Source organism: Astatotilapia calliptera, chromosome 5, assembly GCF_964374335.1.
Source record: "Astatotilapia calliptera chromosome 5, fAstCal68.1, whole genome shotgun sequence".
In the NCBI taxonomy this organism is placed as follows: domain Eukaryota; kingdom Metazoa; phylum Chordata; class Actinopteri; order Cichliformes; family Cichlidae; genus Astatotilapia; species Astatotilapia calliptera.
Window position 1 is genome coordinate 3,919,804 of NC_137426.1, and position 14,352 is coordinate 3,934,155.

Below are 14,352 nucleotides of genomic sequence, written 5' to 3' on the forward strand. Positions count from 1 at the left end.
GTGAGAGTGTGTTTCAAATGTAAAATGAATCATCAGTTGACATCAAGCAAGCGTGTAAAAAGATATCACATGCACCAAAAATTATCTATCTATCTATCTGGACTTTTGGTTCCCTCCCACCTTCCTTCACGTTTGGAGACTTGATTTCCCGTCGTGCACCTCGCAGGGCGGACAGCGCTTCCTTGTCAAGATGGCGGCTCCCTTGACTCTGCTGTTGATTGTGGCCGTTACGATCCGTGCCGCTTTGTTCCGGTCCAGTTTGGCGGAGCTGATTGCAGAGAGGGTGGAGGTGGTGTCGCCGATAACCGCCTGGAAGAGAGGTAAGCGCGGGTTCAGCGGTTTAGAGCCGCTGCGTTCCGTTCACGTCCGGGTCCCCTCACCTCTCTCTCATCCGCGCTGTTATCCGGTAACTCGGTCAAACCGGTTCAGCTGCAAAAATCAGCAGCTGAGACTCAAATTCAGAAAGTTCGGTGATGTTTTACTGACATTAAGCTAACAACGGACACGTTTTACTTTCTGTAGGGGAAGTGTTTCTTTGCTATTTCCAATGAATGGAGCTCAGTGGTTGTTTCTCTGTCAAACATCCATCGGCCACCAATGATAATGACGACCAGAGTCTCTGCCAGCGGCTGAACAAAGATCTGCACAGTCTCTAGTATTTGTGGACCCCCTGTAAATGACCCCCCTCCTATGAGCCACATTCGTTTCCACGGGGTTATTTGCGCATAGTAAAGTAGACGTTACACCTGTAAAACATCTGGCTGACGTGTATAGTGTGTGTATAATGTTACATCAGCAAGTGTTTAAAAATTAATTTCCACACCTACAGCCAATTTAAAATCACTACTTAGCCTAACAGGCACATGTCCCCCTGCCTTCAGGACCTGCTTGCTGTGAGGTGATGGTGCTAACAATTGCACCACCGTGCAGACACCCTAATTTGGACAAAAGTATACAAACAGACTGAAATATGTACACCCCCATGAATATTTGTTTAATTGCCCCTTAGCAACTGACTACCTCTTCTGTAATCATTGATTTATGAGGGCTCAAAAGTGATGGAGAAAATGCACATACCCCTGCCCCATGTGCTTCGATGGCCAGTAAATATCTGAGAATAATTAATGTACAAAAAAAATCTACTGGTTCACAGTGGGAGGCACTCACTGATTTGACTTTATTATTTGACAAATTTGTATCAGCTTTCCATTAGTTACCACAGACAAAGATTTTGTTTTAGATGAATTTGTGAAATATTAGTGGACTGTGTTTAAGTTTCCATTTAGCATATTATGACACGGTACCTGACAGGAGCCTGAGGTGCAGGTTTGCAGTCAATCTGAGGTTTTTCTGTAAAACACAAAACATGACCAACGTGCTGTGAGACTCGCACAGAAACACTTTGTGCATTTTTCATTACTCAGTTGTAACTGGAAGCTCTGGAACTGTTACTGTCAAGAGGAGGCATTCAAAGACAACAGCCCAGTGCTAATAAAAAATATTAAAAGTTGGAGATTTTAACAGAATTTATGATTTTGGCTTCTAACGATAGTGGAATAGAGAAAAATTAGTTTAAAATGTCACTTCACTCTCGAAATTTCAGACCAAATTCACCAAGTTGAAGTTCCATAAATGCAAAAATAAACATTTTCCACAGTGACCAAAATAATTGTGGTTGTGATTTTTATTGTAATATAGCAGTCTTAATAAAACTGTTTCTCTGTTTGCTGTTTCTTTGCAGTTGTTGAAGGTTTGGCTCTGCTTGATTTGGGGGTTTCACCATATTCTGGAGATGTTTTCCACGAGGTGAATCTCTCTCTAACACAAACACCTTTTACAAAGTCTGAGTGAACACTGAATGTATATTTGTACATTAACCTGAAAATAATCGGAAAATATGAAGGAGATGGTCTGGAAAACAAAGATGAAACATTCTAGATTCTCCTTATTTCTTGGTGAACCATCACAGTGGAGGGGATTAGAGACACAGGCAACATTTCTAGAAACTTCTTTCAACAAAAGGTCAGATTTCCACTGAAGCAGCATTCAGATAACACCCAGGTGAAAACTTTGCTTACTAAGCAGCTGTGTAATAGCAAGAACTTCATCATCAGAACAAAGTGAGAGTGTCAGAGTCAGATCTTCTGAGTGAGGAGGGGCCTCCTTAGAGTCGGGCCATGGCTGGACCAAAGGTTTCTAAGAGATTAAATAGATACTCTAAAACATCCAGAGCAGGGTAGGGTGAGCACATCAAACTTTGTTCACAGATAATCAACAAACACAAAATGTATTATATCAAGATCACAAGAATCAATCAGCTGCCTGTTTGTAGACATCTGTAAACCACCTCTCGAATGTCACATTCACACCAACAAAGTGCTGGTGCTCAGTTTAAAACCAGTTCCATGCATTTCCAGGTGCCGTGTTGGTGGAAAACGGACAATAAATGTCTTATTTAATTATATAGACGTGCTGGGATGTTTCATTTGTTCCTGGTTCTTGATTTTTCCATGACATGCTTGCACCTCATAGGTGGTGTATTTCTACAACTGAGATCTGAGTCAGCAGAAAATTATTTAATGTGTCTGAAATCCACAAATGAGGCATGTTGATGTTTAGATGTTCATGTTGAATTCTCCTTCTGCTCTGATCCTTTCAGACTCCTCTCATCATCTACATGTTTCACTTTTTGGTGGACTATGCAGAGATCACATTTATGGTGAGTCTGAATACAAAACATCATTTTGAAGCATTTTTTTCTTTGGGGGCAGTCTCATTACTGGAGAGGGATGGCTGAGGTGGAGCGGACTTGTGCAGAGGATGGATAGGGAATATGGGTCTTGGCCAAGAGCTGCCAGGTGGGAGGAAAAGAGGAAGGACACAGAGAAGATTCAGAGATGTAGTGAGGGAGGATGTTAGTGATCGAGTGACATGGAGGCAGATGATTGTGACAACCCCTAAAGAAGAAGGAGATTAAACTCTGAAGTGTGATCAAATTGATTGTAAAGCCACACACAAACCTCAAACCTTTTTGAGGCTGATGTTGATGAGAGCTGGTTCTCTGAGCACAACCCAGAACCTGAACGGCAGGTTTCAGTGTCAATCCACAGTTTTAAAGTCCAAAGGCATCAGCAGAGACACCAGGAGCGTGCTCGATGTTCGATGCCCACAGCATTATACATGAATTCATAAACCAGGATTCATCGTTAATGCAAAGGTTTAATGTGATTCCTAGTAACATCTGAGAGACCAGATTCAGCCCTGAAGTAGAGTGTCTCCACTCTCACCAAGAAAACAAGAGCTTCATGGCCACACTAATACGATCTTCACTTATCATGAGCCGTGTTCACCACATTAACCTCCTCGCTACTTTCCATAAAATAGAGATTTTGGGGTGGAGGGCACAGTGGAGGACACCCAGCTCTTATCACAGAGGACCAGGCACAAGGGCCAGAACAGATTTCCCTCAGAGCTTCTTGAAAATAGCAGACATCAGAGTGAGATGACCTTGAAGTGGAAATGCAGCAAATGTTAAATCAGGCATACTTCATTTTACCGTTTCTGTCTCCTCAGCTGGCCGACGTGATCACCGCTGTGGCTCTTTACATGGCAGTGAAGGAGTACAACAAACAAGTGGTGAGAACACATCAAAATACACAGTTTAAATACTTATGTGTAGAGAAGTAGGGTTGGCCTAAACTCCCAAATCCCGTCTCTAATAATGAACAGGAGTAACTTCAGCTCACGTGTTCTGTGTGAGACCTTTGTGTTTGGGGCTCTGTGTGTCTGCATCTGTTTCTTTTTCATATATTTGTCTTTGATGCCATTTCAGTTCAGAAAGCAGAAGTTTGCTTTGGAGGCCGACCGATACCCCATGGACTCTCTGGAGCTCATCAGAAGCCCCAAAGAAATGTACTACGTCCCTCTGAAAGTAGCCATGTTGTAAGTACCATCACTCATACTGCACACAAGTCGCACCTATAGAAATTCTCTCCTGCCAGATTCAGCTTCTTAAATTTCATCTTCTTACCCAGAATAACAAAGGTGTCACCACTCGGGCTCTTCCAGCTGCGAAGTTTATTATTTATTCTTGAGGCGACTGTTGTTGTGATTCGATGCTGTATAAATAAAACTGAATTGAATTCGGGGTCTAAAATGAATTCATATAAACTTGCTCAATTACAGTGAACACCATCACTCACCCACAAAACACAAAAATTCAGTCTCCACAAAAATGTCCAAACGATCCCGGATGAGCCCCCACTTATGTCCCAATTCAAAAGCCAAAACATAAATAAGGAGACGAACACCAGAATGTCAGTGAGAAAGAGGTTTATCTTGGCTAAAGTGGCTGCTTCCACCCAGGCAAAGACTAGTGAGCCTCCCTAAAAGCCTGCTGCAGGTATGCTTTCATCCACACCGGACTAAGTGTGGTCAGTTAGCACCAGCTGAACACACTGAGGAGATTAGGGGCTGCAGAGGGACGTAACAATGACTAGATTATAAAATAATGATCATTTCCAGTTGATAAGAATCACGTTTTAGCCTCTCAAGTTGTGAATGTTGTAAATAGCTGTGAGGAAAAGCTTCATCCAGACGATTGATAAAATTTCAGTATCACCTTGTGGAGGAGAACGCTTCACCTTCTCCGCTCTGAGGTTAAATTTGAGAAAATCCAGGGAAAACGGACAACGCACTGTATCTCCTGAAAATTCTCCTGTTTGTTTTCAGTTTATTTACTTATTTAGTTACTAATAATTGTTCTTTGCTTCTTTTCGCACAGTTACCTGCTGAACCCGTTCACCATCTTATCCTGTGTCGCCAAGTCGACCTGTGGCCTGAACAACGCCGTGCTCGCCCTCTTCTTCCTCTCCACAATAAAAGGTACACTTCAGATCTTCGTCTCGTGTTTGTGTCCGAGCAGGAAGTGACTGTTTCCTGCTGATCCCATTCGTTGGCTCTGCTGAAGCTTTTTTTTTAATTACATCAGAGGAACGTGAATCACTTTGCTTTTATTTAAATGTCGTTTTTTAGAAGTTTGCTGTGGTTTTATCAGGTTCTAAAAAATTTGCCTTCTCTTTGTTTTTTCAGGAAATGTCTTACTGAGTGCCATATTCCTCTGCTTGGCCACTTATCAGTCCATCTATCCCATCACCCTGTGCGTTCCTGCCATGCTGTATTTTATGCAGGTTTGTCATCTATGAATGGAAGCAGATATTTCATTGTTTTAAATGTTTTATTTTCTCTCTGCTCTCACTTTTCTTTTGTCTTTTCCTTTGCTTGTTTGTTTCCGTTCCTTCGAGCATCATTGCTGGGATTTATCCACCTCCCTGTCTCTGCTCTTCCAGCGTCAGTACATCCCAGTGAATTTCCGTCGGGTCAGCTTCTGGTGGTTCATCGTGCAGTATCTCTTCATGTACCTCGGCAGCTTGTTTGTCCTCATCTGTCTCTCCTTTTTCCTGCTCGGCTCCTGGGACTACCTGCCCTCCGTCTACGGCTTCATGTGAGTAAAGAAAAGAAACGGCGGGGCTGAGGAGCTTTGTCTTCATGTAGTTTCTCTCAGGCACGCGTTCCTGAGTTTGTGGCAAAAGTGCTGAAGACAAGAAAGATAAAAATGAGTGAATTTGGCCTCACTCGGGATTATTCATGTCTCAGACAGCCAGTCGTAGACTGTGCTAAAATCCAAACCTCACCAGCTCTTAAAGCCATCCGAGAGTCGACAAAATCCAAGCTGCTCCTCAAAGTCGAGCACCTTGACCTAAAGCAGCAGTTAGAACCACCCAAGAGAGCAGGAGAGGAGCTGGAAGCCATGAATTGGCATAAAATAAAAGCACCGATGTCTCTGTTGTGTTGAAGTAAATTCTCATGTGAGGTTTTAAGATTTGATCAGTTCATTGGTTTGTTGATTTGAGGATTTTTGGCTTTTGTCAGAAAAAATTTAGATGAATGAGGTTATTATCTTTTCTACAGTAAATTAGAAATGGCAACCGTGGAAAACCCCAGATATACTCTAGAGCAGCCATGCAGAAACACAAGAGTGCCGCGGCCCACAGAGCTCATCTTAAATCTTCACTCTAAACAAATTGTTAGAGAAAGTCATGTTTACGTAAAAATTTTCTCCAAAAACATAAAGCACACAGGCTGTTGGCTTTAAATTGTTAATGCTACACAGTCATGTGCAAAGTGTTAAGGACAGTGTGTGACCCACCTGTCACACACTTCAGCAATACATTTAGGTCAGAGTAACGAGTAATATCACAAACTAACCACTTGATTCCCCTTTTATATAAATATCTTTTTATAAATATGTAGATGACATGCATACTTGTACATACAAACTGAATTTCTGTTACTGTGGTCCAGCTGCAGGACCTTAGTGGCCCACAAGGGGTACCCAGCCCACACTTTAGGAACCACTCTTCTAAAGTATATCTAGCTTAATTTACTAGATAAACCCTCTCCAGCTGCCTGGATAGACTGCAGGAGGCAGCACAGGATAATCACTGTTAGCAATGCGATGTAATGAACTGCACTGCTTACACATCAGCGTTGCATCAGACACACACCTCTGTCAGCACCTCTGAGCTGCCATGCATAAGAGAAAATATCTCATGGTGTTGCATCAGCAGGAGGAAGAAACTGTCCATATTTGCGCAAAACGTCCAACTTTTTTATTGCATAATTACTCCACCAGAGGGCGCTGTGAAGCTTATTTATTTTCACTGTTCAGTTCCAATGAGTGCGTGTGATGTTTGAAGACAGAATAAACTCTGTAAGTGTGTCTGCATCTCTAATGGGACTGTTTTCTCTCCCTCCAGTCTCTCGGTTCCTGACCTCACTCCGAACATCGGCCTCTTCTGGTATTTCTTTGCCGAGATGTTTGAACATTTCCGCCTCTTCTTCCTCTGCGTCTTCCAGATTAATGTTTTCTTCTACACCATCCCTCTGTCCATCAAACTAAAGTAAGTCCAGCACCTCATTCTCACGTTAAAGGTCCTTCCAAGTTGACACAGTTTTTTTTTTTCCTGTTTAATAACCTAAACCTGAGTAAAACCACAACATGATGTATCATCTGTGTTCGTGTGTGTGCTGCAGGGAGCATCCCGTCTTCCTGATCTTCATGCAGTTAGCTGTGATCTCCATCTTTAAGTCGTACCCCACTGTGGGAGACGTTGCACTCTATCTGGCCTTCCTTCCTGTCTGGAGTCACCTGCACAGATGTGAGTGGGGGGGGGGACCTGACAACATTTCCACTCAGTCTGTGCTCTTACAGATCCTGGTTAAAGTATCATCACATAAAAAAAATGTTTTGAATATTTACCTTAAATTTATGTTGTCTGGGGTCAGAAGCACTGCCGATCAGTGAGAGTAAAAAAACATAGAAACAAAGTCTCTGAAACACTGTAGAATAAATATGAAATAATAATACAGGATGAAATTAAAAAGATCTTTAACACTGATTGGTCAGAGATTTTTCATCAGCTCCAAACTGTCCTCAAATGAAAGTCCTGATTTTTCTCTTGTAGCATCTTAAAGCTTCATTAATTCATGTTTTTGATTTGATTTATCAGTAATTATATGTCTTTGTTCCTGTTCAGTCCTGAGGAACATCTTCCTGGTGTCCTGTGTCTTGCTGGCCTGTTCGGCTCTGTTCCCGGTTCTCTGGCACCTCTGGATCTACGCCGGCAGCGCCAACTCCAACTTCTACTACGCCATAACTCTGCTCTTTAACGTGGCGCAGGTAGGATGGTGTGCATGTGAGCCAGGGGGGCAGAGTTAATGCTGTTTATTTATTTAGTTAAAGATAAATGCAATAACGCTGTTTAAAAATGGATGAAACTTCATTTGATTTGGGATTTTTTTTTTTTGTTTCAATATCACGTCTTCTTTCAAAGTGGCAGTAAAGAAAATCTTATTTACAAGAGGCAGTCTGTAAGAAGAATCCCCCCCGATAGTGCAGTCTCAGTGTCCTGATATAAATATATGTCCCCTTCAGATCCTGCTGGTGTCAGATTATTTCTACGCCTTCTTGAGAAGAGAGCACCACCTCACCAACGGGCTGTACCTGAAGAGGAAGGACGGCTCTGAGGCGACGCTGATTCTCAAATAAAACGCACCCGTGTTTGCACTCAAGGGAGGAATAAACTCGTCTTCTTTTTATCCTCAGAGGGAACAAACAAAAACTGAAGGAGGGTAAAAGACTTTCAGACCTCCTGTGGTCCTCAAACAGATCAAAACGGCACACGCAGAACGTGCGCACGGTACAGCGTCACATGCAAACAATAGCACTGCAACATACAACATGACAGACGTGTGGGATGTCGACACGTGGCTTACTCTGAAGCCTCACCTCCACCTGTAACCTCCACCTGTGGTTACTTCCTGTAAGCCACTCTGGAAAAGTTTATTTTTTGATGCTTTGTTGTTCTTGCAGCTCCAGGTTTTATTTTAAAGCACCAGCTGTCGCGCTGAAGGAAAAACCTCTTTTATTTGATCATTCTCGCCCACGTGCACGCGTTTGTGTTTCCCTTATTGCCTTTTTGTTAAAAGTGGCATCTGTCGTGGTCAGAGGAGAAAGAAAAAGCTGTTTTTAAGAGCTTAGAAACCTTTAGTTTCTCACCAGTTTAACAGTGTTTGCCTTTTACAGTCTGCTCTTCAGTTCTCGTTTACCTAAAGTCATCTAAAGTAAAAACCAGTTCAACCTCATTGTGTTGCAGAACACTACTTGAGATTTTGATCAGAAACTGGAAAGTTTTTCTGGCGAGAAGCTGCGTTTGTCAAACATCAGATAATAACAACTACCGAGCAGGAAACGAAGACTGCAGTGAATGTGTTGACAACTGAGTCGCTCGAGTTTGGCATGTTTGGAGAGCAGAAACAGATAATCATCATTAAGCTTCGGTGGAGGGTTGGAGACTGGTCCCAGGAAGAACACACATAATAATGGATCCAAATATTTATGATGGTTTTGGTTGTAGATTTAAATATCACAGAGGAGCGGAGTCTGAAATGTAAAGGGCCTTTCTTCTTCTTCTTCTTCTTCTTGTTTTGGACCAAGTTAAAGCTGCAGTGAGCTCGTGTTTTCCACTTTCATATAATTCACCAAATGAATGCCTGCTTTACTCGTATTTCTGCATGTCATCAAGGTTATTTATTTAGATCAAATTTGTAATTAACATTAAAATATGAACTCTGATGTCTGTTTGGTGAATATTAAGGTACCAACAGGCAAAAAAGTGTCAAATGGTTAATTAGTTATATTTAAAAAGTAAATTAAAACCAGCTGTTTTATTTTCCATCTTTATGTCCTTTATATTTACCATATTGACGTATGAGTGGAGTCAATCTGAACATCTTCGCAGATGAAAGGACGACTACATGCATGTTTATAAGACAGTGTCTCAAATCCACTCTACACACTCGTTCTGTAACAGTTCCTCTAATGTCCACTAGAGTCTGGCTGTAATGAGTCAGTCCCCATAGGCTCCCATGTTAAAATGTCCAGCTTTACAGCACAAATAAAAATGCTTACAGACAAGTGCATCCATGGTTTTGGCTAACTAGTTTCCTCCTTCATAAGGTGTTTGTATTTTTAATGACTCGTCTGTTTAATTTTTATTTGGCTTAAAGTTTGATGCTGTTGCTGCTTTCACTCTCAGGCAGGTAGAGTTACAGGCGTCACCTCGGCTAACTGAGTCTGAACCGGACCTTTCGACTGTGTTTGTGCTGTTGGTGCCTTGTGGAGCAAGGAGCAAGTGTGCTTCAGCATTGGTGAATGAAATACTAATATCTGCCTGTACTAAGCACTAATTAGCAGGTACGAGTGTCTGAGAAACTGCACTCGGTTTCTGAATGAAGTTGTTCTTTTTGTTCAAAGGTTTTTGTCAAACTGCAGCCAGATTCAACCACAGCGACACTTTGAACACTGATTCAGTCACTTTGCTGGTGTGACTTCACTACAAACTCAGACTCTGCTCAGAAACCGTGTATGGTGGAATTGGGACATGAAATCAAAGTTTTGTTTTCTGTTCATTGATGATTTCTCGTTGTAACATGAAATAATTTTATCGGCACCTGTGAACAACCATGTTTGCTTTCAGTAGATGTTGGGAAACATGCAGTTACATTAAAAATGAAAAACACATCCTGTGTTTGTGTCTGTAAACTGCACCCACTCACTGCCCAGTAACATGACAACAGTCTGTTTGTTTTGGGCAAATAGCAACTGTTTTAATGCCAATGATTCATTTTTGGTGTATTTATTTGCTGCACTGAAACATTTGCTCAGATTTTGTTTCGTGAAAAAGGATCTCTGTGTTGTTTTGATACTGCGTGTATGTACGAGTTTGATTAAAGTTCAGGGTTTACAAGGGCCGACGTTACGTTTGATCCGTGATTGTCATAAATGTTGATTAATAAACTCCGGGTGCTGGTTTAGACTCGTCTATTCTATTTCTCCATGCTGGTGTTTTCACACTGATTTGGTGCCAGATTACTAAATTTGAAAAACAAAAGTCTGCACATGCAGGGGGCAGGTGGAGGCCCAAAACTCACGTTGGGCTAAAATAAATACTGACAGCTGATATTCAAAGTTCAGCCAATAAACCAGTTAAGGAATCTACAATGAGACTTTGGGTTTCCACAAAGCAGAGAGAACTCTTCAGGTGACTCCAGTGTAAGTTCTACAATAATCTGTGGATTCTTGGTACCCAGCAGAAAGCTGCAGCCACTTTATCCGGGGCTTTCTAATCTTTTGGCTTCAGTTCAGAATTCTGACCTCATGCGGCTCTAGAGATAAATGAGCAGGTGCTTGAGAAACACTTGGAAGTCATTCACCTTGGAGAGCAGAGTCCTTAGATTTGATTTAGGATTAGTTAGGATCTTTCTGATAGAAATCAAAAATCCCACAGAAAAACATCCACACCACATGATTGTGCAGCCGTGTCTGACTGTAGCTATGTTACGAAAGAGATTATCTTTGGTGTGTGAACTGTGGTTCAGTCATGTTTTTCCTTCTTATAATCTTTGGTCTAACCTTTTAACTCATGCTTTTTTTTTTCCATCCCAGTGACCATTGAAATTATAGTTGGGGACGTATTCATTTAGATATGAAGACAGGAGTTCCAAAATAACTGAGTGGTGAGATCTTGTTTCTCAGTGAAAGCTATTAGACCAAGTGGACTTCCGATATATCCTAAGGAGCATAGATATTTTTATTTTTATCACCCCAAACACTTACCTTTGCATTGCTATTGTGGTCTACTTATGAAAATTAATGAAAAATAATTAATAATACCAGGGCCTCGGGAAAAAAAAAAGAGGCAGGCAACTGGGGATGCTGAAGATCTGAAAGAGGAAGAGCGTTTTTCCCAGGTGGACCAAAGAGTGGAGAGAATAAAGCAAACACAAAGGGAAATGTAACATCATCTTATATCTGAGTTGGGATTGTGGAGGGGCAGGAACCATCACTGCTGATATAAACACACAGTCTCACATCCACACCTACAACCTGTTTAGAATCACCAGTTAAACCAAGAAGAACATCAGTGAGGAGGAGAGAGCCGGAGTACTCAGGAGGAAACCTGACATATAACAGTGCAAACAAATAATTAGCTCACTGTTTGTGCATGCTCTCTTTCAATATACCTGCCTATATCAAAAATGTTGATCAGTTTGAAACAAAGGCTGGCTCTGTAGCAATCGTCAGATGCAGATAACCCAGTAATGTGGGGAATGCTCTGCATGAGACAAGCAACCTTGTGAAATGTATTTTCCTCGTTCTTTGACCATATAGGCATCAGATAACATACCTCATAAGTCAAAGTTGGACTTGATTTCTGTTCAGTTTGCTTAGGACGAGTAACCGGAGGAGACGTGAGTTTTCCAACTACAGCAGAAAGATCACCGGGGACACTGGAGTGCTGCTAAACCTGCTGCTAGTTCATTGCCATGGAAGCGAATTTAAAAAAAAACCCAAATGTGAAGCGCAGTTTTTCTTTTTTACAGCCACCTGCGGGTTTGCTTCCATTCCAGGGCAAACTGGCTGCACAATCTGAGTCTGAAAAGGAACTCACCTGTTCGATCTGCCATGAAATCTTCAGAGATCCGGTCATCCTCTCATGCAGCCACAGCTTCTGCAAAGAATGTCTGCAGTTGTGGTGGAAGGAGAAGGACACCCAAACCTGCCCACTCTGCATGAAGATACCCTCATCAACTGACCCACCTGTGAGTTTAGTGCTAAGGAACCTGTGTAAGACTGCTGTAGAGGAGAGAGCTGAGAGAGCAGAGACACCACTAGCAGCATCTGAGGCTCTCTGCAATCTGCACGCTGAGAAACTCAAACTCTTCTGTTTGGACCACGAGGAGCCCGTGTGTCTCGTATGTCGAGACTCAAAAGCACACAACAACCACAGATTCAGACCCATTGAAGAAGCTGCACAGGATCAAAGAGTGAAGCTCCAGGTGTTTCTCAAGTGTTTACAAGATAAACTGAAGCTCTTTGAATACGTGAAAGCGAACAGTGACCTCACTGTAGAACACAACGTAGTGCAGACTCGGTACATAGAGAGCCAGATTAAGGAGCAGTTTAAGAAGCTTCATCACTTTCTGTTTGAGGAGGAAGAGGCAAGGATCACTGCTCTGAAGACAGAAGAGCAGCAGAAGAGTCGGATGATGCAGGAGAAGATTGAGGCTCTGACCAAAAAGATAGCAGCTCTTTCTGAAACCATCAGTGCCACACAGGAGGAACTGAGAGCTGATGACTCTTTGTTTCTCTATAACTACAAGGCTGCAGCAGAAAGAGTCCAGCAGCGCCCCCTGCTGGAGGATCCTGAGGTGGTCTCTGGAGCTCTGATCGATGTGGCCAAACACCTGGGCAACCTGGCCTACGACATCTGGAACAAAATGAAGGAGACAGTTTCCTATACTCCTGTGATTCTGAATCCAAACACCGCTGAAGGACACCTCATCATCTCTTCAGATCTTACTAGTGTGAGACAAGGACGCAAACAGAAGCTTCCTGAAAACCCAGAAAGGTTTGACAGCTATTCGATCATCATGGGCTCTGAGGGCTACGACTCGGGGAGTCACAGCTGGGACGTTGAGGTTAGAAATGATGGAGTCTGGTGTCTCGGTGTGCTACAGGAGTCAATTAAGAGAAAGGGACAATTAAAGACTGGATTCTGGGAATTAAGTCGCCACGATGGGAAATACACAGCAGTTGCTCCAACACTTTCACGCAAAGTCCTCGCAGTGAAGACGCTCCAGAGGATCAGAGTTCGCCTGCACTGCGACAAAGGGAAGCTCTCATTCTTTGATATTGATACCAACACACTCATACACACCTTCAAACTCACTATCACTGAGAAGTTGTTTCCTTACATTGAGACCAAGACTCTTCCACTGACCATACTACCATCAGCCATCTGTGTAACACTGGAAGAGCAGCCACGTTTAAAGGGATCTAAAGAGTATTTGGTCCATATCCAATGTAGTTAAGCATGTTTAGATGCTGGTCGAAGAAGTCTGCTTAGAAATAATCATAGACTTGTAATCAAACATTTCTATCATATGAAAGAAATGTGGGTGTCAGTATCAGAATCACGTCCACAGATAGCCAGTAACAGGTGTGTCCAACAAGGAAATGCATGGCATTGGTGATGGATACTCCCATTGTACCCATCACCATCAGATACGAACAATGACAGGAACAATGGTGGAATATAACTTATCTGCATACTTCAGAATTAATAGTAAAGCACAGAAATATCTCTGTTATGCAACTTTGTTACTTCACTCCACTTGAAATATATATATTCCATTTATTTTTAGCTTTATTATGCTAGAAATTTTAAATTGCAAAGGCATAATAAATATTATGCTATATTCCAATACCCTGCAGTATATTAATAATAAAAATAATATCTAGCTGCAACATTAAAGTGAATAAGTGACATTAAAATCTTTATGGCATTTTTTTTACATGGTTTCCAGTGTTTGTGTGTAAAAGTTTAGCTATGAACAGAACGCCACCACTGAGACTCCTGCTGTGATTAACGTGTCCTGGTCTGTGTTCCTGTTCAGGGTCGTTGTTCAAATGTTGCACTACCAGTATATGTGTGGTGTACTGGGGACAAAACTCATATCTCAGTATCTTTACACAAAAATATAAATATGTTCTGACCAAATACTATTAAAATTTTAAAAAGCAGTTCTTTCACCTTGGTCTAAAATATTATGTTGTTAAATGCTACTTTTTTAAAACTTAAAGTTTAAGCCAAAATCACTGGAACAGTGTCTGGTTTAAATGCAAAACTCACAGTTTTATGTTCATTTAACTTCATGTCAGTCACG

General features: G+C 41.8%; 2 protein-coding genes across 2 annotated transcripts; both read left to right on the forward strand.

Annotated features, from left to right (window-relative positions):
* Positions 1-168: 168 nt before the first annotated feature.
* pigu (phosphatidylinositol glycan anchor biosynthesis, class U) lies at positions 169-10,437 on the forward strand. The gene is made up of 12 exons (XM_026161576.2): positions 169-320; positions 1,742-1,806; positions 2,660-2,719; positions 3,574-3,636; positions 3,833-3,942; positions 4,784-4,884; positions 5,092-5,189; positions 5,349-5,503; positions 6,819-6,962; positions 7,096-7,220; positions 7,599-7,741; positions 7,997-10,437. Exons 1-12 carry the CDS (start codon positions 191-193, stop codon positions 8,108-8,110), a joined length of 1,308 nt encoding a protein of 435 aa, XP_026017361.2. The 5' UTR covers positions 169-190; the 3' UTR covers positions 8,111-10,437.
* A 1,423-nt stretch (positions 10,438-11,860) lies between these two features.
* Positions 11,861-13,960, forward strand: LOC113021769 (E3 ubiquitin-protein ligase TRIM35-like). Its single transcript, XM_026166482.2, has one exon. The coding sequence runs from the start codon at positions 11,950-11,952 to the stop codon at positions 13,495-13,497; it is 1,548 nt and encodes a 515-aa protein (XP_026022267.2). The 5' UTR covers positions 11,861-11,949; the 3' UTR covers positions 13,498-13,960.
* Positions 13,961-14,352: the final 392 nt, after the last annotated feature.

Excerpts from the sequence above, each read along its gene's own strand:
- pigu (XM_026161576.2), top strand. The coding sequence starts at position 191 with ATGGCGGCTCCCTTGACTCTGCTGTTGATTGTGGCCGTTACGATCCGT. Across the intron at positions 4,885-5,091 it reads CTTCCTCTCCACAATAAAAG|GAAATGTCTTACTGAGTGCC; the intron begins GTACACTTCAGA and ends TTGTTTTTTCAG. Across the intron at positions 6,963-7,095 it reads CCTCTGTCCATCAAACTAAA|GGAGCATCCCGTCTTCCTGA; the intron begins GTAAGTCCAGCA and ends TGTGTGCTGCAG.
- LOC113021769 (XM_026166482.2), top strand. The coding sequence starts at position 11,950 with ATGGAAGCGAATTTAAAAAAAAACCCAAATGTGAAGCGCAGTTTTTCT.